The sequence below is a fragment of the Salmo trutta genome, chromosome 16 (genome assembly GCF_901001165.1).
Source record: "Salmo trutta chromosome 16, fSalTru1.1, whole genome shotgun sequence".
Taxonomy (NCBI): Eukaryota; Metazoa; Chordata; class Actinopteri; order Salmoniformes; family Salmonidae; genus Salmo; species Salmo trutta.
In genome coordinates this window covers 23,350,604-23,374,978 of record NC_042972.1, presented here as the reverse complement: position 1 = coordinate 23,374,978, position 24,375 = coordinate 23,350,604, and the positions used below count along the sequence as shown (strand labels likewise).

At 43.2% G+C, this 24,375-nt stretch overlaps 2 protein-coding genes across 8 annotated transcripts in view; one reads left to right on the top strand and one right to left on the bottom strand.

Moving 5' to 3' along the window:
* Positions 1-16: 16 nt before the first annotated feature.
* On the bottom strand, positions 17-14,752 carry LOC115150329 (protein polybromo-1). 4 transcript variants are annotated; one of them, XM_029693507.1, is made up of 31 exons: positions 14,620-14,752; positions 13,936-14,085; positions 13,607-13,704; positions 13,254-13,401; positions 12,928-13,077; positions 12,455-12,640; positions 12,169-12,267; positions 11,781-11,958; positions 11,422-11,638; positions 11,020-11,161; positions 10,686-10,783; positions 10,111-10,252; positions 9,595-9,732; positions 9,144-9,255; positions 8,730-8,937; positions 8,123-8,423; positions 7,678-7,814; positions 7,241-7,452; positions 6,954-7,136; positions 6,705-6,862; positions 5,844-6,086; positions 5,294-5,439; positions 4,846-5,003; positions 4,468-4,651; positions 3,638-3,845; positions 3,042-3,240; positions 2,663-2,776; positions 1,965-2,117; positions 1,210-1,274; positions 840-1,038; positions 17-586 (listed from the first exon to the last, which is right to left on the bottom strand). In XM_029693507.1, the coding sequence occupies exons 2-31, from the start codon at positions 14,071-14,073 to the stop codon at positions 423-425; spliced, it is 4,878 nt and encodes a 1,625-aa protein (XP_029549367.1). In that variant the 5' UTR covers positions 14,074-14,085; positions 14,620-14,752; the 3' UTR covers positions 17-422. The 4 variants fall into 4 exon arrangements, with proteins under 4 accessions (XP_029549367.1, XP_029549368.1, XP_029549369.1 ...); XM_029693508.1 differs by lacking the exon at positions 1,965-2,117; XM_029693509.1 differs by lacking the exon at positions 1,965-2,117 and having other exon boundaries at positions 2,705-2,776.
* A 326-nt stretch (positions 14,753-15,078) lies between these two features.
* LOC115150331 (calcium/calmodulin-dependent protein kinase type 1-like) overlaps positions 15,079-24,375 on the top strand; it is a 57,567-nt gene continuing 48,270 nt past the window's right edge. Inside the window, exons 1-5 of one of the 4 annotated variants that reach the window (XM_029693514.1) lie at positions 15,079-15,392; positions 20,935-21,036; positions 21,222-21,252; positions 21,472-21,557; positions 22,140-22,269. In XM_029693514.1, coding sequence (XP_029549374.1) covers positions 22,178-22,269 — 92 coding nt within the window. In that variant the 5' untranslated portion in view covers positions 15,079-15,392; positions 20,935-21,036; positions 21,222-21,252; positions 21,472-21,557; positions 22,140-22,177. Of the gene's footprint in view, positions 15,393-20,934; positions 21,037-21,221; positions 21,253-21,377; positions 21,558-22,139; positions 22,270-24,375 lie in introns of those variants that run through there. The other 3 variants (XM_029693516.1, XM_029693515.1, XM_029693517.1) reach the window with 3 other exon arrangements.

Genomic DNA, 24,375 nt, shown 5'->3' with positions numbered 1-24,375 from the left:
ACAAATGAAACAACCATAAATGTCCTCAGCAAATTTATTTTGTCAGTGACTGACCATAAGCTGCTAAGAACATGAACTTACATTGAGAAATCTTCACAGCCATGATACAAAATAAAATGACAAACCTAAGCTTATCCTGCTCTAAAGAAAATATAAAATCCATGATTGATTCACTATAAAATATTGCATCTCTATAACCTAATTCTTCTTCCTGTGTCCATTCTACGATGAGGACAGTGAGCGTGTGACAGTGGTCATGTACCAGGTCAACTACATTGCAGACATTTGCATTGAATCAACCAATGGTTGCATGCCATATCACGTGGTTAGCTAATATGTTACACACCTATCCAAGTATTTTGGAGATCTGGCAGGTGTGTGCAATGTAGTCAGCCAGGAACACGTACAGTTGTTAGAGGTTTCTACAAGTTGTACGCCTGACGTATGTTCAGTGAGTCTCGAAGCATCAGGTCCCGCAGGCGCCACAGTGCGTCTGCCATCGTCGTGTGGGCTCCCTTACTCTTCAACCAATGGGAAGGGAGTCTGCTCTCCTGCTCTTTGGACAGGTGGACATCTCTCCTACGTGCTGTGGAAATTACAATGGAAATGTGACACTTTACCCATCACAAGTCATAACACACACCCAAAAACTGAACAGTCCAAAAAATTCAACAATAACTGACACCTAAGAGGACAGCTATTCAAGAGAAAGTTAGAAAACATGGTAGTACAGTGAGAAGGAAATTGTTGTAGTTCATTCAGTATGCTGTAGGACAGGTGCATGGAAAGAAAGGCAAACGCAGTATAGAAGAACAGCAAATTTGTGAGTAGAAATATACCTTTGAGAGATTGGTCCCACTTGCTGACAGTGTTGTTCTCTGCGTTCAGGCCCTCAATGTACTTGAGGTAGGCCTCAGAGTGGAGCACCCTCTGGGTCTTGGGTGGTGGAGCCACGAACATGGGGGTTGTGGGCTGGAGGTGGGAGGGTTGCCCTAGCTGGCCCATGCCTGGGTATGGTGGAGGGGCCTGCATCCCAGGCTGAGGGAGATACAGGAAAAATAATAACTTTTCCACTGCATTTGGATACAATATAACATATGGAACTAATGGAAATCCAATCAGGAATCATACACAACATGCAAATTGTTCCAGATGATAGAAAACAGTATCAGTGCAGTAGCTCATTGGTCTCGTAAGTTCGACTTTTACCTGTTGCATGTAGTGGTGGCCTCCGGGACTTCCTTGCATGCCATTCATACCAGGACCCATCATACCTATCACAACGAGTTCCCACAAAATCGTGACAAGACGGCAAGCACTGTTGTATGAGGGTAATAGTTGCTGCATGATACATTCATAGTGTAGGCTATATAACATGGTGGATGTGCATAGAATGCATGCTGTAAAATAAATGTGTGATCTTTACAGAAACTGGTGAGAGAGGGTTAGCTGTAGTCATAGCTCCACAGGCATTACATGTTTGTTCATGTGTTAATTGAGGCGAACATGGATTCCGATGTTTGAGAGAAATTAGATGAGAGCAGATGTGTAGAGAAGTAAGTGTGTAGAGAAGTAAAGGACGGCGGAACCCCTGTAGTGCTTGACGGACAGACGGACTGAAAAGGTAGTCAGTCGCACACTATATAGCTACGATGCAGAGCATCTTCATTTCAAACTGTCTGTCCGCCAGGCAGTCAAGCAAGTACCTCTACTCTACACTCTACTTTCAATGCGTTTTGTTTTGCCGCCTGCACCTCACCAACTCTGGAGTGCACTTTATCTCCCAGTAGACAGAGATGTTTGGCAGCCTGAGTGGTCAGTGGGCCACCACAGCACAGCCTGCCTGTAGACCAGGTAAGCCCCTCCAGCAGGAGAGACAGACACGACTGACTGGGAGCTACTGACTGACCAGGACAGGTGTGGCCTTGGCCTGGAGTGGACGGTGGCTGGTTGGGGGTCCTTACCCAGGTGGGGCATGCCAGGGTGGCACCCTGGCTGGAAGTGTTGGGGGGGCATCGAGCCCATATGGTGAGGTGGCATTGGGCCCATACCCAGCAAACCCTCATAGGGGCCCTGCATGGGCATACCGTAGGGGGGGCCATAAGCTCCCATCATGCCTTAGGAGGAGGAGGCAGGGAATGGACAACAACATATCCATGCATAAGTGACATGCAACTGACATGCACTACACATGAATTTATTATTATATATATATATTTTTTTTAAACAGTTAGTAAGCAAAACAAGCATGGTGTTACTGTATATATCTACATGCTGATGGAATGAAATAAAAGGTTAAATAAAACAAATACTCTTGGTCATGCAGTTGATTTGGATCATGCATTTGATGCAAAACAAATAAACGGATTAAATAAATGTTAATTAGTAGCAACATAAACAACCACAGCCTGTAATGATGATGCAGTTGAAAGGCACTGGACAATTTTCAGATAGGAGAAAACAGTAAATAAAGGTTGAATCATTTTAGCAGTCCAGTTTCATTATTTCCTGGTAGTTGCTAAGTCCCAAGCGATCGTGCTGTCTCCCTGAATCACAAATCAACCCCTAGCCCCTATTCTATAGAAACGTATGCACATCTGTGCGCTTAGGGGCTAGTGGTGTATTTGGGTTTCACTGCCTGTCTCTGTGAGTAAGGGGTTACCTGGACCAGGCGTCATTCCCATCATGGCCCCTACTGGGGTACCTGCTCTAGGGGACGCTTGCTGCTGGGCTGCCCTCTCCCTCTCCTGCTGCTCCACCACCCTTGCTGCCCGCTCTGGAACAAACAGTAACATGCATGCTTAGATAAGGGACATTACAGTCCAAAATCTAAGTTTGTCAGATGTTTGTTATGGGATTTGGACTACTTTCGTGACATGAAAACAGATTATGGAGTGTAATAATGTCCCTTTAAATAATGACAGTGTCACCTGGCTGGTACATTCTGATTGCAGATCTCAACCAGCGCATGAATCTACTGGTGTAACTAAAAGGCTCTGTATAGACACCTCAGTACTAGCATGCTTCCCTGGCCTTCCTACCTTCATACTCTACTTTCTTGGGAGCCTCCAGGTTCCTCCACTCGGTTCCCACCAGACGGCTGAGCTCCCCAAAGGAGAAGTCAGGGTGGCGGGTCTTGATGACTGAACGCATCTCACTGCTGAACAGGATGTAGCCGCTCATGTTCATCTTCCTCTTGGCTCCATCCTTCTTAGACACACCCTTTACCTTGGGCGTGGACTGTGAAGAGAAACGGTGGTAGACGGGTCAATCAACAGTAACATGTATAGTATTTTAATGAATTCATGCTCAATTCCTTAAAGAGAGATCGAGAGGCCCTAGGTAGTGATGTCTGGCCTGGGTAGTGATGTACACATTGGTTTTGTAGGGGTGTGTGAAGAGCTTTAAAATCTTGGGGGAATGATGGTAATGGGTGTAAAATCTGGGTAGGGCTGTGTATGATGCATGAGTGGCTGAATGGAGGGGTTGGGTGTGTGTTTGATTGGAGGTAAGAGACTTGTTGGGACAAAGGTGGGTGTATGCATGGAGGTGGAAGGGTAAATCTGTTGAGGTGGGTTGTGTGTGGGCAGAAGGGTACAGCATTTGGGCAAAGGGTGTGGGTGCGTGGATGTAAGACCTGAGGAGGGGTGTAAGGCATGACGTCCAAATCGCTTGCCAGAGGGGTCTGCATGATGGGCATGGAGGGAGTCTCTGGAGCCTCGTCCTCATCCTCCAGGTCATCCAGATCCTCATCCCCCTCATCCATGTCTGCCAGCTTCATCTCCAACTCTTCAATCTTCTTATTCAGCAGAGGAGACGGCTCCTTCTGGGGCACTATCAACTTCCTGGATATGAACCAAATCAGAGAAGAGGGTTGATACAAGCCAGACAAGAAACTCACATATGCTATCAAGCAAATAAAATCTTTCGATTCTCTTCCCTTGTTCTCCCTGAAGTGAGCAGAGCAGGTTTCTTAGCCTGTGTGTGCACCGGTCCAATCCATGAGGGGGAGTGAATTAGTTCAGTGCACACTTAAGGGGGAAATTGGAATAAACAGAATAGGGCTTTAACCTGTTCTATGTTAAAGGCCCAATCAGCAGTTGAAACTATAACAAAGCGTTCTCCCGACCACTGTTTCTGTAAAACTGAGAGATGCGGCTGGAGAAATGTAATCACTCAAATTAGACAAAGCTATGGATGCAAAGACTGACCATCCATGTTATTAAAAATCACAGTTTAACCATGTTGAGGCTATACAGTGTTTGTATACAAACATTGGAGTAAAAAAAAAAAGAGGTTATATTTTGGGTTCTGATGGGGTACGACATTTGAACTAAGCTCATGAGGCATGTATAAGTTATAATCTTCAAGAATCAAATCGGTACATATGATTCATGCATATTTCCTAAATGGATGTAGCAACTGCTGATAGCCCCTTTAAATGTTCAGTATGCGAGTGGCTCCCACCTGAAGTAGTAGACCTCATCGTCCACCACCTTAGCGTGGAGGGAGAAGCGCTTTAGGCCTTTAAACTTTTTCATCTGCTTCTCACTCTCGATGTAGCGGCTCTCGCACAGCAACACGTCCTCCTCAGACACCTCAGTGGGCCGACACGACAGGTAGTCCTTAAAGGACGACACCACACATTTACCTGCAGGAGGGAGAGAGAGAGTGATGGTTAATTACAGGACCATTCCAGGGGGTGCTATATGTCAGAAACGGTTTTCAGAGACTAGTCTGGCAAAGGTTTGATAATGTAAACAGCAATAATGTCTGCATTTTGAGTGTAGATTGAGTATTTGCATGTTGAGTGTAGTGCGGAAGCCTTATAAAGTGGTACGGTACCTATAACGCAGGTCATGGGACATGTCTCCTCCAGGTTGCTGAGAAACACCTCTCTCTTGTAAAACATCCTGGTGGGCTCATGTTCAGTCTCCTCTGGGTGGATAAAGATGGGCCCGAAGAAGAACGCTGCTCCGTCACGCACCCACAGCTTCTCTATTCTGTTACAGCCCAATCAATTAAAACAGAACTGTTAGCTTCCTAATTGTCACATTCAGACTTAAACCACATTTCCATATTGAAAACTGACTAAATTACATATTTCTGGGACTTCTCACATCCCATCGCCCTCGCCTTCTCAACCATATGGGAGAAGTAGGTGCCTCCCCTCCCCACCTTGTTCTTCAATACATTTTGAGGAGGCAGCGAGAGGATGCAAGGATTAGACTAAAGAGCCTCTCACACACACAATACACATGAAGAGAAATACTAGAAGGTTTGATTGACATACCTGCCGATGCGTGGTTTAATGAGCTCATGTGACTGGATGTAGACACAGTCACCCACCTTCAGCCACATGTTGTTGTAGTGGAGCTGGTCATAGTACTGACAGCCTGGCTCCCCTCCAGTCATCTCCACTGGCACATCCTCACGCTCCTACACATCACACAGTAGGAGAGCACACACACACACACACTCAGTAACACTGGTAGTGTTGGCGCCGCACCAACAATATTCAGCTTTACCCCTCTAACACCGTTACACCTTTTACACTAAGTGTACTGTGCCGACTAATATTTTCCTTTCCAGCACAGCTCCAGCAACTATGGTGGAAGCTTAACCAGCACAGCTTGTCTCAGTTTAGTTTGGCTCAGCTCAGTAATATTTAATACATTCCAATGTTGAGTGTTATTTAATATTACATCGGAGGTAAGTGCCCAATGAAGTGCCTTACAAGTACAGTAATAGTGGTGGTCTTATTTGTGATGGACATGTCCAATAAGCAGGACAACAGTATTTCACTCTAAAATAAAGAGACCCCCTGTGCTCAGACTTCTCACCTTGTCGACGATGCTGCGGCTGCCGATATCAGCCACAGCCAGCAGTTTCTCCTGATCACGTTTTGCATACATGGAGGCCACCCGGACGACGGGCAACGGCACGTCCCGAGGGACAAACCTCACGGCGGCTGGCACGGCCCACAGCTTGATCTTTTTAAAGGCCTTGTTTCTGGCAGAATAACGAGACTCACAGACGTACACGTCCTCTGGTCTGACTCCCTCAGGCTGCAGCTTGAAGTAATCCTGTAGAGGAAGCACACAGATGATCAGTGTGTTGGAGGGGATCAATTTAAAGCAAGGCTATGGCTAATCATATAATGAGAAGTTCTTTGGAATACAAGGTGATTTGTAGATCAGTGATTCTGCGCAGTAGGACTGCAATGTAGAGGGAGGTGTAAATCGAAAAATAATATCCCAATATGTAACTTTGATGATATAGCATATCGTTTTGACAATATTGCGCTAGTTGGCTGTACCTGCATTAGAATATCAAAATAGGGAGTTTTAGGCACTTATTTCAATGACTGATCAAAACTTGTTTTCCATTGGCTCTCGTCACTACAGCAGACATACGTCGAGCAATATGTTTGGAACCTTGAATCGCAATAAAAAAATAACAGTATCAAATCGCAAACACATTGTATCGGCACCAAAGTATCGTGATAACATTGTATCGCGAGGTCCCTGGCAATTCCCTGCCCTAGTAGTCAGTGTATCTTATATTACAAATTACATTACAATTCAGCTCAAATAATGATGTTATCTAATCCAATAGATGAGGATAACATTTCAATTGAATTACATACATCTATGGTGCAGCTGTGTGTATTATCAGAACCGTTCACATAGATATGACCTTACCTTGACAAACATGACCATGCATTTGCCCAGTATCTTGCTGACTAGTACTTTGTTGAAGTAGTCACTCTTGAAGACCTCTTGCTGGAGGAACTTGCGTGTTGCCAGATGGAAGGTCTCACCAGGCCTGTAGAACCAACAGCCATACAGCCACTTCTCGCCTACACACATGGAAAAACAGAATAACACATTACTGACAGTAAAGCAGTGTGTGTGTGTGTGTGTGTGTCTCTCAAAGTGTGTGTTGGTTACCTGCTTCGTCCTCCCACAGGCGCTCGATGCAGACGATGTGAGGCTTGCGGTTGGCCTCGGCTGGCTGCACATAGACACAGTCTCCCACGTGGTAGGTGCTGTTCTCAAAGCTGCAGTCCTGACTGTACGTCCTCTCTGGCCCTGCACCTCCCCCAGCTGGGTCCTCAGCCTTCTCTCCCTCCTCTGGAAACCACATAGAATATGATAATACATCAACCTCACATTATATCTGCTTCAGACTCAGTCACAATCAATCACCTGCACTGACACACCCTGCCATCACACACCTTTATTCTCCTCCTCCCTCTTCAGTTTGTCCTCCTCCATCTCCTTGGGCAGTTTCTCTCTCTTCTCCTGCTCTACGTCACTGTGCATGTGTTTAGAGGTGTAGCTGAGAGCCGGGGAGAGGAGGATCTCGCCGTTCTTACACAGCTCATCTCTGATCTTTATAAAGAACTGCTGCAGCTCCACCGCATCCTCAAAGATCTCCGAGTCTGTCCTGTGAAGAGACAGGGCAAGGCATGCAGGGTCAAAGGTTGAGGGTTCACGGAGAGATTAGTAAGATTTAACTTGGTTCCTGGTTTAAGTTGTGGCATGTTTCAGCTTTCTATCAATGCTGCAATCTAGAATCAGATGCATAAACTCAAACACAAAACAAAGACTCAAAGGTTGGCGAGCAATTCAAAGCGACAAAGGCCTTTCTAATGATGTGCAGACTACGTACCTGTGCAGGCGCCTGGCCTTCTCCAGCACCTCAAACATGTGCTCCTGGAACACGTCCAGCCTGCGGTAGCGTCCTCGCTCCACGTTGGCCCGGATCACGTCAAAGTTGAGCAGAGGCTTCTCTGGGCTGGCCGGGTCCTGTTGAGGTTAGTTCACTTAGTTTAATGGTCGTGCAGAACTTTTTATTAAAAACTCAAATGACTGCTATTACAATAAACATGTTGAACAATGTTGAATAAATAAGAATTTCTAAATGCTACACATCTTTGTTTAAATCTTAAAAAGAGTCTGACCGGAGGCCATTTGAGTGCTGATTTAGTTTTGCCTGTTAGATCACATTGAATAAGATTGTAGACAGGAGGCACCTGATCCTAGATCAGCACTCCCACCCTGAGAAACTTTGAATACGGCCCCAGGTAGGGTATGGACGATCTCCTCTCTCTTACCTGGGCAGGGATCTCAGCCAGTGAGTCGCTGTAACACCTCCCCTCCTCGTCTTGGTGCCCGAGCACAGACATAAACAGGTTCCTGATCAGCTCCCTGACTAGGGGCCCCACAGCGGGGGGCGAGCCACCCTCCTCCACTCTCTCCTGCAGCCTGCGGGTCTCCAGGAGCACACGGTGGAGAAGCAGAGCGTCGCGGTAGATCAGACTCTCTGGCTCGTTGTAGGTACAGGCGTTGTTGAACATCAGGGCAAAATCTTCCACCAGTGCATCCACGTCCTGATAACGGCCGCCTGCCATGTGGCTGGAGAACATAGGACTTTATTTATTTTCTATCGAAACAGATTTATCTTTTTTGCTCTATCGGCTCCCAACCCCAGAGACACACAGAGGTTGGCGCACAGAGCGCACTTTAGGGGATAAGTGCCTTGCTCAAGGGCACAACACCAGAAGATGGTACATCTAGGATACTGATACCAGAAACCCTTCAGCTGCTGGCTCACTCTGCACCAGATTCAAACAGGGCTAACTTACAGTTCCTGGCCCAGCTCTCTAACCTCTCAGCAACCTCACCTCTAGCTAGCCACACACAGGTTAGGCTGTAGCTTACCTGCGCAGGCGCTCCATGTCGATGGGCCTCTTGATGGTGGAGTAGTAGTCAGGCAGCTCGGCGCGGGACGGAAGGCGCAGGAAGATGGTGGAGATACGTCGCCCCCTGCCGTCTGTGTAGTTCCTCACAGCATCATACAGCTCATTGAGGCGCTGCTGCAGCGGGGTCAGGTATTTATTGGACTTCTTAGGAGACGTGCCACTCTTTCCTACAGAGAGAGATGATGGTGAAAAACATGCATGTGTATGGGACAAGTATACACAAACTACAAAAATATGAGAATTTCCATGTAAATGTTATCAAAACAACAATATAGCCTTTACGCTCGTTTTAAAAATAAATAAATATATAATTTAATTTTTTTACATATTTCAGAAGTTTTGTTAAACACCCATAGAAAAGAGTCAAACATACTTAGTTTGAGCTTAGGAGATCCCATGTTGTCAGTGCCCTCCTCAGGAGAAGCTCCGAGCTCCTTCCTCTTGTCCTTCACTATCTTCTCCAGGATGTCAGCATCATCATAAACCTTCACAGCAAAACAAGTCATTCAGTCCTCCCTCCTGTGTTGTAAATTTAGATTCTTATTTTCAATGACGGCCTAGGAACAGTGGGTTAACTGCCTGTTCAGGGGCAGAATGACAGATTTGTACCTTGTCAGCTCGGGGATATGAACTTGCAACCTTTCGGTTACTAGTCCAACGCTCTAACCACTAGGCTACCCTGCCGCCCATTAGGGCATAGCATAGAAAAACAAAATTATTTTTCTTATTGGCCAAGTTCAGGTAATAACTCCCCGTTTTACTTTGTCTTATGCCTACGGAACACTTTGTGACATGGCCCTGTGAGTGATTGGCAGTGGTCCTACCTGAGATCCCTCCTCGTTATAGTGGCGTGCGTTGCGGAACATCAGCCTCATGTCGTCCATAAGGGCCTCTTCGGTGGCGTAGCGCTCTGAGCGGATGTTATGCTCCATGGTCTTAAGATCCATGGGCTCCAGGATCACCTGGTAGTAGGGAGGAGTTAGGTTCATAGATTAGCCGATCTACGGCATCCGTATCCATACCAACATTAGGGAATCAAAAAGGTTCATAGATTAGCCGATCTACAGCATCCGTATCCATACCAACATTAGGGAATCAAAAATGTAAATGTTAAAGTAATATTTTCCATTGCTGGACCAAGATCTATGTTTCCAATAAACAAGATTCTGCTTCGATTTAAAATGTGTGGCTTTTCTCCACTGCAATAGGATGTCCAGTACGCCTCACTATATTCTGTTAGGAAAACAAAGATGAAGTTTTTTAAATTTATTTTATCTTAGCAGCCCTATCAAACCACCAACTAGTGGATTGTGAAAACCTGGTGTTGACTTCATGCCTACCTTGTAGTAGTCTGCGTAATCCTTCTTGGAGGGCTTCACCATGAACAGATCACAGAGCCTCCGGTTGGTCCCTGCTTCTCTGGCTTCAGTCACTGCAGCATACAGTGCCTTCATACGGTTCTTCTTCACATTCTTCTTATGGCTGCATGGCAAGAGAGGCGGTTGTATTCAATAAATGTTTTTATAAAAGTATGAATTTCAGCACCCCGCGAAATGGCCACAGTTGTATAGGACAAAAATAGGTATAGATAAAAATGTACATTCAGAAAACCCTTAAAGTACCAACTGATGGTGACTCAATGTTGTTGCTAGTAAATCGCACGACCAGTTATCAAAACTCAACTCCACCTCGATATAAGAGAACGGATTTGGGCCGCCTGTAGGCAACTTGACTTGAGTCTAATTACCTTTGCAAAGGGTAAACTTATAAGCAGGAGGGCAGCAAATGTAGATAGACACAAAAAAAATGAGAATGAAAGCTATAGGTGGTTGACTTGGTGTGAGATGTCAACGATTGCATCTATCTAGATGTGGTAATGAAAGAATGAGAGAGAGAGAGAGGGCGGTGGTCCTACCTTTTCTTCTTGGTAGCACTGCCAGTTCCTGTGTCAGAGGACAGAATGCTGTCCTGATCCTCTTCATCACCTCTCCTCAACAGCTCCCTCTTCTTCATCTGCAAAACATTCATTACATACCACGGTCAACAATTCTGTACTCACCACTTAGTCTTCTCTACACAGAAACCCTACCAGCATTTACGTTTCAATGTCTTGTATTCCTAGTTGCATTCCCAACTCACCTACAGAAAGAAATCCTACCAGTGTACTCTGAATGACCATTTATTATATTCAGCCCTTTCCTAAACAATCAACAGTATAAAAGGCAGATAAGGTCTAAGACCCTACTGACCAGCAGGATCTGCTGCAGCCGCAGGGCCCGTTTGAAGATGGGCGAGTTGGGCACGTTGTAGCGCTTGGCGTTCTCAAACATCAGAGTGAGGTCAGAGTCCATCTGCTCCACGCTCTGGTACTCCCCGTTCTTCATCTTCTCCCTGGAACAGAGGACAAGGTCAGTCATCATTCACTGAACGGATGAGTTTTCTGTATATCCAAAGTAGCAACAGGAGCTGGGCAAAAAGAAGGTCCAAAGAGTTTTGCTGGTCGCAAAAAAATATCACATTTGGGAGAAGCAAAACAGCGAGTGGACATGATCTTTTCCTCCAGTTCATCACTCAATGACGTTAGTTACACGGCAAAAAACTCTCCATGTACAGTACCTATAGGACGATGTACTGTGGTAGCCTATTCCTACCTGATCTGCTGGAGGGAGATGGGCTGTTTGATCTGCTGGTAATAGTCAGGGTATTCTTTCCTGGAGGGCAGCTGGAGGAAAGGTTCAGAGAGGAGCTGTCCCTGGCTGTTCCTGCCCCCCCTCACAGCCTCGTATAGCTGGAACACTGGGTTACCCATGTCCATACTGGAGCTCAGGCACTCCGCCTCAGACTCACCCTCGTCATAACGCACAGAGCCTGGAACACATGATGGACAGAGGAGTGCGCACAATTAGTCACATACTTAACCCTACTGAAATAAAGCTATGAAGAGGGTTTGGTCTCAAAGATTAAACAATTCAACTCTAGTTAGAGTGTGTATGTGTTGAGACAAACTCACCAGAGAGCAGGGCGTCCTCGTCACTCTCTGAGCCGTACTGCAGAGCCAGAGTGATGGCAGAGAGACGGTCTCCTTGGGCTGACCTCCGGTTCCTGATGCGGACACTGGTCTTAGTGGGCTCAGCATGGTCGATCTCAGTCTTTCTCTGGATAAAGACCTTCTTGATGGTGTTAGCATCCTTAACATCATATTAGGGAAAACATTGTGATTAGTGTGCTTTGTATAGCATCTACAGTACATTTGGAAAGTTGTAAACATGCAGTAAAAACTAGAGTACAAGATAGCTCTACTGAAACTAGACTTTCAGCTCAATTGTACACCAGAACATATGATAAGAATACAGAAATGCAGTATAAAATATATTATATTTAGCATAAGATAAATATACCTTAAAAACCTGAGATCCTGGTTCATTGTATGTTTTTGCATTTTTCGCCAGAAGGTCAACATCCTTGGCCATGGCGGTGACACTTTTGTAGTATCCAATCTGAAAAAGACAAATAATCAGTAGCAGTCACAAAAGATCATGGTTAGGTTACACAGTTATATCTTATATAATTATACAAAGCAAGAAATTATGTCAAGTAGGTCTATATTAACTTGTTTATGTATCAATATGCTTAAATCAATCAATTCTACACAAATCACAATGCTTCAGGAGGTGAATAGGATACTTGTATTCTCTGAGCGATGGCTCTAAGATCAATGGGCTCCTTGATAACGGCATAGTAGTCTGGGTAGTGCATTTTGGAAGGCAGCTTCTGAAAGAGCTCACTGATGACCCGTCCTGATGTGTCCGTGTATGACACCACAGCATCCAACAGCTGCTCCAAAACCTCCTTCAGGCAGCTCGGTGGAGTCTGCAGATCAGAGCATACAGGAACAATAAGCTATGATCCCATGCACATCCACTGACTATGGAACTTGAGTTGCAAGTGTTACAGAGCTTATAAAGAATGGTCCAACTTAGCTTGATAGTAGCAGTTGTAGACACATAAAAAGTGATAATGAACAGTATTAGGTGGTTAACCTGACACGAGATATAAGCTATCGAGATTGTGTATCATAGAATATAAAACATGCACAGCAGCAAGGAAATCAAAGATCATGACAGAGGTAAAAACTGATTTGTCCAGATGATCTTTACCTCGTCTTCAGTGGAGAGAGCAGGATTATCCAGCATGTCTTCACCATCGTCATCATCTTCATCACCATCCCCTGGCTGCACAAACTCATTCCTGATTTGGACATAGAGTTCCCACAGCCTGCAGGCCGCCTTGTACTCTTCACTCTCAGCCTGACAAGTCAGATAAAACCATGACTAACCTGCAGTGTCTAAAGGATGTTTTTCATACTAGTCAAAGAGTAACAATGTTTGTTATTAGTCAAGTGTAAAGGCACAAAGTACAGCATAATCAAGCCTTCAAAAGATTTTAATCTCAGAGTTTCCACTGAACATAGTGTGTCTGCCACCTTATAGTAGTTCTTGGCATTGTTGAACATAAGCTGGAAATCAGCAGTGAGCTGCTCCACATCTTGATAATCCTCGGACTTGAGCTTCTGCTGGATCTTGGTCATGTCTATGGGCTGGGACACCACCTCATAGTAGTCTGGCAGGTTCCTGAAGGAGGGAGAGCCTCCAGGTCACTTCTACATTAAGTCTATGGTCATTTGGCGTCAAATGTTAGAAAGTGGGTTGAAATGGAGAGGGACTACTTGGACATGTCAATAAAAAATAAACAAGTTAAGTTTTCTGTTGAATGTTTTGTTACTGTGTGCCCTGATGAACATGACCCACCCATCTCTAATGTCAGATGGTACATTACCTTCTCTTTGGTACGCTGATGAACAGCTCACAAAGCAGCCTCCCCTGGTCGTCCTTGTGGTCCCTGACAGTGTTGTACAACTCATGGCACACAGCAATCTGTTTAACACAAAACATGATCAAACAACGTGTCAAAGCAGGTTACAGTACACAAATCCAAGTTTGGGATACTTGGATTCACTGCATCACATGAATAAAACATGTCAAAGCTGCCCAAGTGTCAAACAACAAGGATGTTAAGAATAAAAAGCTTTATTTAAGGGGGTAGTTAGTTTGGTCTGATCTCAATAATTTCATACATCAGCGCTAGAACTAAGAAAATCAACTCACAGGGTCTACTGTAGGAACATTAAAGGCTCTTCGTCTCTTTCGTCCGCTTCCAGGAGTGGAGGATGCATCGTCAAAGTCCCCTCCGCTCACACTACTGGAGGGAGAGGTGGCCCTTCTTCTTTTCGAACTCATTGGCATAACTGATGGTACCTTCAAAATAACACACACCGCGTTAGCTTGGTGGCTAGGTAACTCTGCAACTTACTGTATAATATATTATACACACTGATTAGCCCTGTAACCTTAATTGTCTGTTGAGACTGACTGACATTAACGCAAATATGACCATGTTCCCTTTAAAGTTGTTAGCTAATTAACTACTTAGCTTGCTATGTAGCCGCTAGTTATACGTTTATGCTCACGTTAGTTTGCTAGCTAGATATTTGAAACGCGGGACACGGAGATCTTCGTATACTATTGGTTTATTTCGCTATCTAGCGATACTTCATTTAACTTAACCATAACAAATACAGAGCAACGGTGGTAGCAGACCGTTAGCGCGTAGCTAGCTAATGTAGCTAACTAGCTACTGTAGCTGCTAACATTCCAGCTACAAACAAAGGCGAGCACCTAAAATTATTCGCTACACGCTCAAACAGAAATTAGATCAAATAACTAGCAAGCTAGTTGTAATGTTAGCTACTTTGTTAAACTAATTCAAGGCAAAATGCAAAGCAGGCTTACCTCAATTGTTGTATAGTTCCCTGAGCAAAATAATGTGTTGTACTGTATATCTCGCTAAAGTCAATTCATTCGAAACGTTAGCAAGTCAAGCTCCTCCCCATCATTGCCGGAAGTGACAATATACAGCTGCGTTCGATTTGGAAAAAGTGGGAAATAGCAAAGATTCCTTGCCTAGAGCTGGGGCCAATTCCAAACCACCTAAATGGTTTACATTTGATTTAATGTAATAGATAAACTACCCAGTCTGAGGCACTGAAGAACTAGACTAATTTAATTTGGTTGTGTTGAGAATGTGCCTTGCGGGTAACATAGATAGATGTCTGGATGGTAACTACCTCAATACAGATTCGATTGAATTGACATGCAATATTAGTCTACAATTCTCCGAATAAACATTATTTTGTTTTAAAATTCTGAAATTAAATCTCACACGCAATTTCTATTGTATATCTATTGTATGTAATGAAATTGCACCCCCTCATGAATAGCCAGCCCAAATAGCTTATAATAACATCATCATGAAGTCTAATGCGGTATGTTAGCTTTAGGCAATACAATCCATGTCAGGCGATAGAGTTAATTTAAGGTAGGACCAGATAGTCGGCTACTTTTTATTCAATGATTTAAGACTGTTTCATTTCCTGAGCTCTGAAGCGAGTACCCTTCTTGGCGTCAGGCGAGTAGCCTGAACTGATCTAGCGATGCGCACAGAGAGCCAAACCTGAAACCGCCCATTGAGAGGGAGAAGGGATTCTTGAGCTCCGTGCATTCAGGTAAGATTTTAATTGTATTTGGATGCATAAGAAAATGTAACCACCTTTCAGTTTTTTGGCCTCGGGTATATTATCGCAGTAGACTATTCTATAGCCTTCCTAATCCTATTCAACCGGCGCATCTTCGATTTTGCATAAACTATGTCTTCTTATACCGTAGCCGACAATTAATATCCAAGATGCTCATATATGCTTGTTAGACTATACCCTTGAACGTTAAGAACATGCTTAGGCCTATGCACAGCGCACCCACACACTCCTTTCATTTTCATTTCAACAATCGCCTATTGATGTGCGCTATACTTGTACTTGGATAGATTAAAATATGTATGTATGATAATTGTGTAGATTACATTTTTTGCCAGTTCTGATTCATAATTTCACTGGTCAACCCGTCTGCTATAGTACCGTTTTCGTTGACGGCCTAATCGTGCCAAGAAAGACCAGAATGTTTCTCACTAAATTAAAAGTATACATATTGTAATCCAATCTATTCCATATCAGAACTATTTTTCTCTTAATCTTGCTATTTTACATTTCAAGTGTTATCATAGCCTGTTGGAATTTGAATAAATCTAGAAGAACTATGAGGCTATGGAACAAGATGTTGTATCTTTCCCATGCAATTGGTGATATTCTGCAATAGCCCATTCGGCCTCTGCCTGTCCTTACTACTTACTATTTATACATAGAGCAATAATGTCCAGGACTTCCACACATTTCCTTGTGACTATGGGTGCACTGTGCTATAAACTGGGACTTGGCCAATAGGGTACTAATGGTCATGATCAGTTCTTGACAGGCTGGCTTGAAATACTTGTTAGAGAGGTTGCGGTTGTACAACATATGTCAGGGTCCAGCTAAATCTCCCTTTCTCTGTAGTCCTAAACAAGTATACTATTTATACAAAAGTATGTGGACACCCCTTCAAATTAGTGGATTTAGCTATTTCAGCAACACCCATTGCTGACAGGTGTATAAAATCGAGCACACAGCCATACAATCTCCATAGAGAAACATTGGCAGCAGAATGGCCTTACTGAAGAGCTCAGTGACTTTCGCTGTGGCACGTCATAGGATGCCATCTTTCCAACAAGTCAGTTTGTCAAAGTTCTACCCTGCTAGAGCTGCCCCGGTCAACTGTAAGTGTTGTTATTGCGAACTGTAAATGTCTAGGAGCAACAACGGCTAAGCCGCGAAGTGGTAGGCCACACAAGCTCACAGAACGGGACCACCGACTGCTGAAGCGCGTAGCGCATGAAAATCGTCTGTCCTTGATTGCAACACTCACTACAGAGTTCCTAACTGCCTCTGGAAGCAACGATAGCACAATGAAAGTTTGTCGGGAGCTTCTTGAAATGGGTTTCCATGGCCAAGCATCCACACACAAGCCCAAGATCACCATGCATAATGCCAAGCATCGGCTAGAGTGGTGTAAAGCTCGCCGCCATTGGACTCTGGAGCAGTGAAAACGCGTTCTCTGGGGTGATGAATCACACTTCACCATCTGGCAGTCCGATGGACGAATCTGGGTTTGGCTGATGCCAGGAGAATGCTACCTGCCGTAATGCATAGTGCCAACCCTAAAGTTGCAACTCCGGGATGCTGGCCTTCTAGGCAGAGTTGCAAAGAAAAAGCCATATCTCAGACTGGCCAATAAAAATAGAAGATTAAGATGGGCAAAAGAACACAGACACTGGACAGAGGTACTCTGCCTAGAAGGCCAGCATCCGGGAGTCGCCTCTTCACTGTTGACTGGTGTTTTGCGTGTACTAATTAACGAAGCTGCCAGCTGAGGACTTGTGAGGCGTCTGTGTCTCAAACTAGACACTCTAATGTACTTGTCCTCTTGCTCAGTTGTGCACCGGGGACTCCCACTCCTCTTTCTTTTCTGGTTAGAGCCAGTTTGCTCTGTTCAGTTAAGAGAGTAGTACACAGCGTTGAACCAGATCTTCAGTTTCTTGGCAATTTCTCACATGGAATAGCCTTCATTTCTCAGAACTAGAATAGACTGACGAGTTTCAGAAGAAAGTTCTTTGTTTCTGGCCGTTTTGAGCATGTAATCGAACCCACAAATGCTTATGCTCCAGATACTCAGCTAGTCTAAAGAAGGCCAGTTTTATTGCTTCTTTAATTAGGACAACAGTTTTCAGCTGTGCTAACATAATTGCAAAATGGTTTTCTAATGATCAATTAGCCTTTTAAAATTCTGAACTTAGATTAGCTAACACAACGTGCCATTGGAACGTGGTTGCTGATAATGGGCCTCTGTACGTCTATGTAGATATTCCATAAAAAAATCATGCGTTTCCAGCTATAATAGTCATTTACAACATTAACAATGTCTACACTGTATTTGTGATCAATATGATGTTATTTTAATGGACAAAATTTTTGGACATTTCTAAGTGACACCAAACTTTTGAATGGTAGTATATATATATATATATATATATATATAGTACAAGTCAAAAGTTTGGACACAACTACTCATTCAAGGGTTTCTTTATTTTTACTATTTTCTACATTGTAGAATAATAGTGAAGACATCAAATCTATGGAATCATGTAGTAACCAAAAAAGTATTAAACAAATCCAAATATATTTTATATTTGAGATTCCTCAAGGTAGCCACCCTTTGCATTGATGACAGCTTTGCACACTTTGCATTCTCTCAACCAGCTTCACCTGGAATGCTTTTCCAACAGTCTTGAAGGAGTTCCCACATATGCTGAGCACTTGTTTTCTGCTTTTCCTTCACTCTGTGGTCCAACTCATCCCAAACCATCTAATTTGGGTTGAGGTCGGGTGAGTGTGGAGGCCAGGTCATCTGATGCAGCACTCCATCACTCTCCTTCTTGGTCAAATAGCCCTTACACAGCCTGGAGGTGTGTCGGGTCAATGTCCTGTTGAAAGAAAAATGATAGTCCCACTAAGTGCAAACCAGGTGGGTTGGTGTATTGCTGCATAAACCCGCAAATTAAGACAAACAAAGAGGTGTAATGAGTTCACACTCAAAAATATGTCACATTTTTTTACTGGATCAGGGATATTGTACACAGCCATTTCGGCTTTACGGCGTTCTTCAGTGTGTAGGTACGTTTAAAAAAAAATAATTCTAAACAGCATTTGTAAAGAACAACAGATCCTGTAATCAGGATTTCCACTCATCTGCCAATCAGGGACGCGGCCCCTCTGGTCTACCTCTATACAAATTATTCCCAAAAAGATACAGAATTATAAGGTATGGGAGCGGGCACGAAGGGCAACTCACACATGATCGCCCCAGGTGTCCGCTCACCTAAATACGTCACATCAATTCATGAGATAGCCCACCACAATGGACATCAGGGAAAGTTGTTCATAAATATGTGGGGCCAACTCATGAACGATATGCAAAATCTGATATGGACAGTGTTCTTGTATAACAGTCTAAATGTAGCTTATGGTGGTGAAATCTAATTATTTGTTTAAACCGTATGGAGATACAGAATTACAGTGGGGGGGGGGAGTATTTGATCCCCTGCTGATTTTGTACGTTTGCCCACTGACAAAGAAAGGATCAGTCTATAATTTCAATGGTAGGTTTATTTGAACAGTGAGAGACAGAATAACAACAAAAATATCCAGAAAAACGCATGTCAGAAATGTTATAAATTGATTTGCATTTTAATGACGGAAATAAGTATTTGACCCGCTCTCAGTCAGAAAGATTTCTGGCTCCCAGGTGTCTTTTATACAGGTAACGAGCTGAGATTAGGAGCACACTCTTAAAGGGAGTGCTCCTAACCGCAGCTTGTTACCTGTAAAAAAAGACACCTGTCCACAGAAGCAATCAATCAATCAGATTCCAAACTCTCCGCCATGGCCAAGACCAAAGAGCTCTCCAAGGATGTCAGGGACAAGATTGTATACCTACACAAGGCTGGAATGGGCTACAAGACCATCGCCAAGCAGCTTGGTGAGAAGGTGACAACATTTTGTGTGATTATTCGCAAATGGAAGAAACACAAACTGTCAATATCCCTCAGTCTGGGGCTCCATGCAAGATCTCACCTCGTGGAGTTGCAATGATCATGAGAACGGTGAGGAATCAGCCCAGAACTACATGGGAGGATATTATCAATGATCTCAAGGCAGCTGGGACCATAGTCACCAAGAAAACAATTGGTAACACACTACGCCGTGAAGGACTGAAATCCTGCAGCACCCGCAAGGTCTCCCTGCTCAAGAATACATATACATGCCCGACTGAAGTTTGCCAATGAACATCTGAATGACTCAGAGGACAACTGGGTGAAAGTGTTGTGGTCAGATGAGACCAAAATGGAGCTCTTTGTCATCAACTCAACTCACCGTGTTTGGAGGCGGAGGAATGCTGCCTATGACCCCAAGAACACCATTTCCACCGTCAAACATGGAGGTGGAAACATTATGCTTTGGGGGTGTTTTTCTGCTAAGGGGAAAGGCCAACTTCACCGCATCAAAGGGACGATGGACGGGGCCATGTACCGTCAAATCTTGGGTGAGAACCTCCTTCCCTCAGCCAGGGCATTGAAAATGGGTTGTGGATGGGTAGTCCAGCATGACAATGACCCAAAACACACGGCCAAGGCAACAAATGAGTGGCTCAAGAAGAAGCACATTAAGGTCCTGGAGTGGCCTAGCCAGTCTCCAGACCTTAATCCCATAGAAAATCTGTGGAGGGAGCTGAATGTTCGAGTTACCAAACGTCAGCCTCGAAACCTTAATGACTTGGAGAAGATCTGCAAAGAGGAGTGGGACAAAATCCCTCCTGAGATGTGTGCAAACCTGGTGGGCAACTACAAGAAACGTCTGACCTCTGTGATTGCCAACAAGGGTTTTGCCACCAAGTACTAAGTCATGTTTTGCAGAGGGGTCAAATACTTATTTCCCTCATTAAAATGCCAATCATTTTATAACATTTTTCACGTGTTTTTCTGGATTTTTTTGTTGTTATTCTGTCTCTCACTGTTCAAGTAAACCTACTATTAAAATTATAGACTGATCATTTCTTTGTAAGTGGGCAAATGTACAAAATCAGCAGGGGATCAAATACTTTTTCCCCCACTGTAAATGTATATATATATATCCACATAGCTATTAACTTTTTAGAATACCGACGCAAAGCAATTCATTAATATAATGATTTTGTTCTATAATGTGTCTTGGAACTGGCAAGGTGATATCTTGACATCTAATTGTGGATTTATGTTCTCTACGTCTAATTGTGGATTTATGTTCTCTAGACGTACTTTCAAGGCAGGGGATGTTTTTCCAATAAAAATCGTATTACAAGAACATTGTAACATACATAACTCCTTTGGTAGCGCAAGTTATACATGACTTTATCTCATAGGTTCTAGAAGTCTGAGGGCATACAAAGTTACAACATGTACTTATGGTGCTGCAAGAGGTACAAGATCTACAGGGGAAGCATCCTTTTATGAATGCCTCTTTTCTCTCTCTGACCACATCTGATTTAATCAAAATGTTTGATAGATTTCTTGATCATTTATAGGTGAATAAAGGTGGACTCTGGAAAGCACAATTTAAAGAGGTGTCTGATGATGTGCCAGTGTTTATGACAATAGACTTGATGCCATAACAACTATCATTGAAAGTAAGTATATAGTTAACAGAAAACACTTTATTCTGTTTTTGTTAGGATTTATTAAGTAACTGGCTCCTGTTCAAGCTTTTAATTTGTTTTTGAGCTTTATCATGCCAGGTATCGGGTATCCTCTCAGGTGAAAATGCTCAAGGAGAGAATTTGATTGTCTATCATATTCTTCTTCTGTATTACAGGTGCGACACAGTCTATGAAGTTGTCTTACTGGTAAACCTCTTTTTAGGGGGAGAGGGGGATAAATATCAGCTATCAATATAGTATTTTTATCTGTAGGTTTTCTGTAAACTGTAGTACTGAGAGATTGTCTCTTCTTTGTAACAAGTAACTCTAAACATTTCTTAGATGTAATGGTATTTTCCATAGTGAAGGAAATAAATTGTATTCTAGAGTTAATGTAGTTAAGAAATTCATTTAATTTAATTTCAGAACCTGTCCAGATCTGGCTGTAGAGCCGAAACATCTGTGTACACTACCCCTGATGCAGTAAAAAATGTAAAACATTGAATAGTGAAGTAAGCTTTATGCAACTTATTTTTGAGTGTGAACCCATTACACCTCTTTCTTTGTCTGTCTCCCTTCCTCCCTTCCTCCCTTCTCTTAGCCTTGTGGTAAATACAACCTTGGGTGTTGATCACTCTTTTCTCTGGTTATTTATCGATTGAAATGACCTCTGTGAGTTGTAATTAATTAAAATACTAAAGAGAGTTGGCATTGAAAAGTGCTTTAAATCTCCCATGTTGATTCATACATCTGATTTCGCATTAGGCACACCACGGGGCCAATGGGGCTCTGGTCAAAACTAGTCTACTATATAGGGAATAGGGAGCCATTTGGGACACAGCCCATGCCCAGTTAAGACCCTCCATGTCTCATCCATGTAAATACCACATCTTTCAAAGCCTATCATAATTTGGTTTTGAATGACTAGATGATAGATTGTCTGTGTCATCATTAACATGCTTGGCTGCTCTTCTCCAGTAACTCGATTTAAAGCATGAAGTGTGTGTGTGTTTTCCAGTGAGCAGGGTCTGCCTGCTAATAAATGTGGATGCTAAACTTTCTGCCTGACTGTCCACCACTTCATCCCTCCACAGTTCTCCCGTGGCCGATCGGATTGACAGAATAGGTTAGGATGCCCCTTGGAGATCTAGAGGACGGGAATGGATGGAAAAAGAAGACATCGGACATCAAAGAAAACTATGACTTCAAAGAAGTTCTGGGAACGTAAGTGTTCTGACACCACTGTTACAGTAATAGCTAAATACAGTAAGTCTCAATGTATTGCTGGGAGAGAGATGTGCAAGAAGAGGTATATCACGTTTAGCATAACAGAGAGATTAGTGCTCTTGGACATTATTGTATTTATTTCTAGTGTCTCAGTGAGAGCAGAGCATAGAGCAGCCAGGCCAAATGGCACAGTAACAGCAGCGTGTGAGAGGAGCAAAGAGGGAAAATGAAAGAAGAAGAAAGAAAAACAGGGTGAGAAGACATTTTATTTAACCAGGAAACACCCTTGAGGTTAGAAATGTATTTTGCGAGGGTGACCGTGACCTGGATATCATTGAGGAAATAACACACATTTGGATATGATCCAAAACCATAGAGATCATATCATTCATTACGAATGATATGATCTCTGTGAGAACTCCATTATGTCCTTGAGTAGTTAAATTTAGAATGTGTACTACAAAACTAAAACAATCCATATATTCAAATCAAAAGGCCTGGTTAACATGACATTAATAACGCAGCCACATCCCGATGTAACAAGTGTTGAATTTCATGTATAAATACACAACATCTGAATAGTTTCCATGCCTGATATTACTGTACATTCCTTTTGTTGTTGTAAGTTCCCTTTTTAACGTTGCATGATTCCTTCTAATTCTGCATTCCCCCTCATAAACATCCTCTGCCCCTCACCTCTTCCCTGTCTACTGTACCTATGTGGAAGAGAGGAGTTGGTGCATAAGGACAGCACAACATTCCATTTGTGGATGTTGTTTGTTTCTTTATCAGAGAATAAAAGATCAACACCAACCCTGATACTTTGGTCATATGTAAGCCGATCAAAACACAATGCAGAGACAGTCTACACCGGTGACACTGAGTCCCCTGTGCCAACATATTCAGAAATCCAAATATGGTTTAGTATTTCGTTTAAAAGCTCTGAAGAAGACCAGGAGAACAAGAAACAATTTTCAATGAGAACAGAAATCCACTTTGGGTAAAAACAAATTCTTCTGTTTTTAAAGCTGTAGCCAAAGAAGCAATACTTGTGATCATTTTAAGGAGAACAAAAACTACTTAGCCTACATTTGAACACCACCACAGAAGCTTTGCTATTAATTAGCCTAGTTTTGTAGTTTGGCTACTTGACAAGAACTAGGGCCTATCACTCACAGCCCACCTCTTCCAATGTATTGTGGAAAAGTGTGCATCGAATTCTAGATGAAGAGCTGAAATGAGTATAACATCCCGGCATTTAAACCATACTCCATTTTTTGGGGAAAATTCACATACTATAAAACATTATTTTTTCGCATAATTAGAATGTGACATGCACAATTGTGTTGATTACCACTATTTGTTGATTTTGGTAGTGCATCACGTGTCTAATTGATCAGCTGTTGTTAAAGCCCAAATGAGTATGACATCCGGGCATTTAAAGTATCCAACATTTTCGAAATGTTGCATACTATTAAATGTAATTTTTTCGCACCCTCAAATGGCCTACTATTTAGGACGCAGTATGGGTATTCGGAAACAGGCCACTGTCTGATGGCCACTGTCTCATTCAGACCATTTCCCTTTCTGTCCATGGGTTTCTGATCAGACTACAGAGCAACACTCTTATTTCATTTTTCAACTGCATTGTTTTGTTCGTAAGTTAGCACATATTTCTCAGTTTACATTTTAATGGTCCAAACCTTGAAGCACACATGAAGCCTACGATCATCACATTATGTTTTGGTCAGTTCACACAAGCCTATGCACCCCAATGGACCAGAAAATCAATTTCCAAGCAGAAAGCTGAACACAGCCCTTGGCATTATGACTGATGGTTTGTATCTGGAGGGGACAGACTAGATCGAGTAGATGACGATGTGACACTAAGCAACAGGAGGACAGCATTGACTCCAGATGGTCAGGGGTCGCCTCTCCACCTTTCCGCTCCCCCCCACTAAAGCACCATGCAATGACCTAACATACATGCACTGGTGTTAACAGAGATATGGTGCTGTGTGTGGATGCTCACCTCTGTCAGGAATCGCATATTATTAACAGGTGTTTTCCTGGGACAGGAATGGCTGGAGATAAATGGCTCTA

Bases quoted from the DNA above. Each gene is read 5' to 3' on its own strand.
- LOC115150329 (XM_029693507.1), bottom strand. From the start codon at position 14,073: ATGCCAATGAGTTCGAAAAGAAGAAGGGCCACCTCTCCCTCCAGTAGT. The intron at 6,863-6,953 runs GTAACCAACACA...CCATGTGTGTAG, and splicing joins CCTGTGGGAGGACGAAGCAG to GCGAGAAGTGGCTGTATGGC. The intron at 5,440-5,843 runs GTGAGAAGTCTG...TGTGATGTGTAG, and splicing joins GCCGCAGCATCGTCGACAAG to GAGCGTGAGGATGTGCCAGT.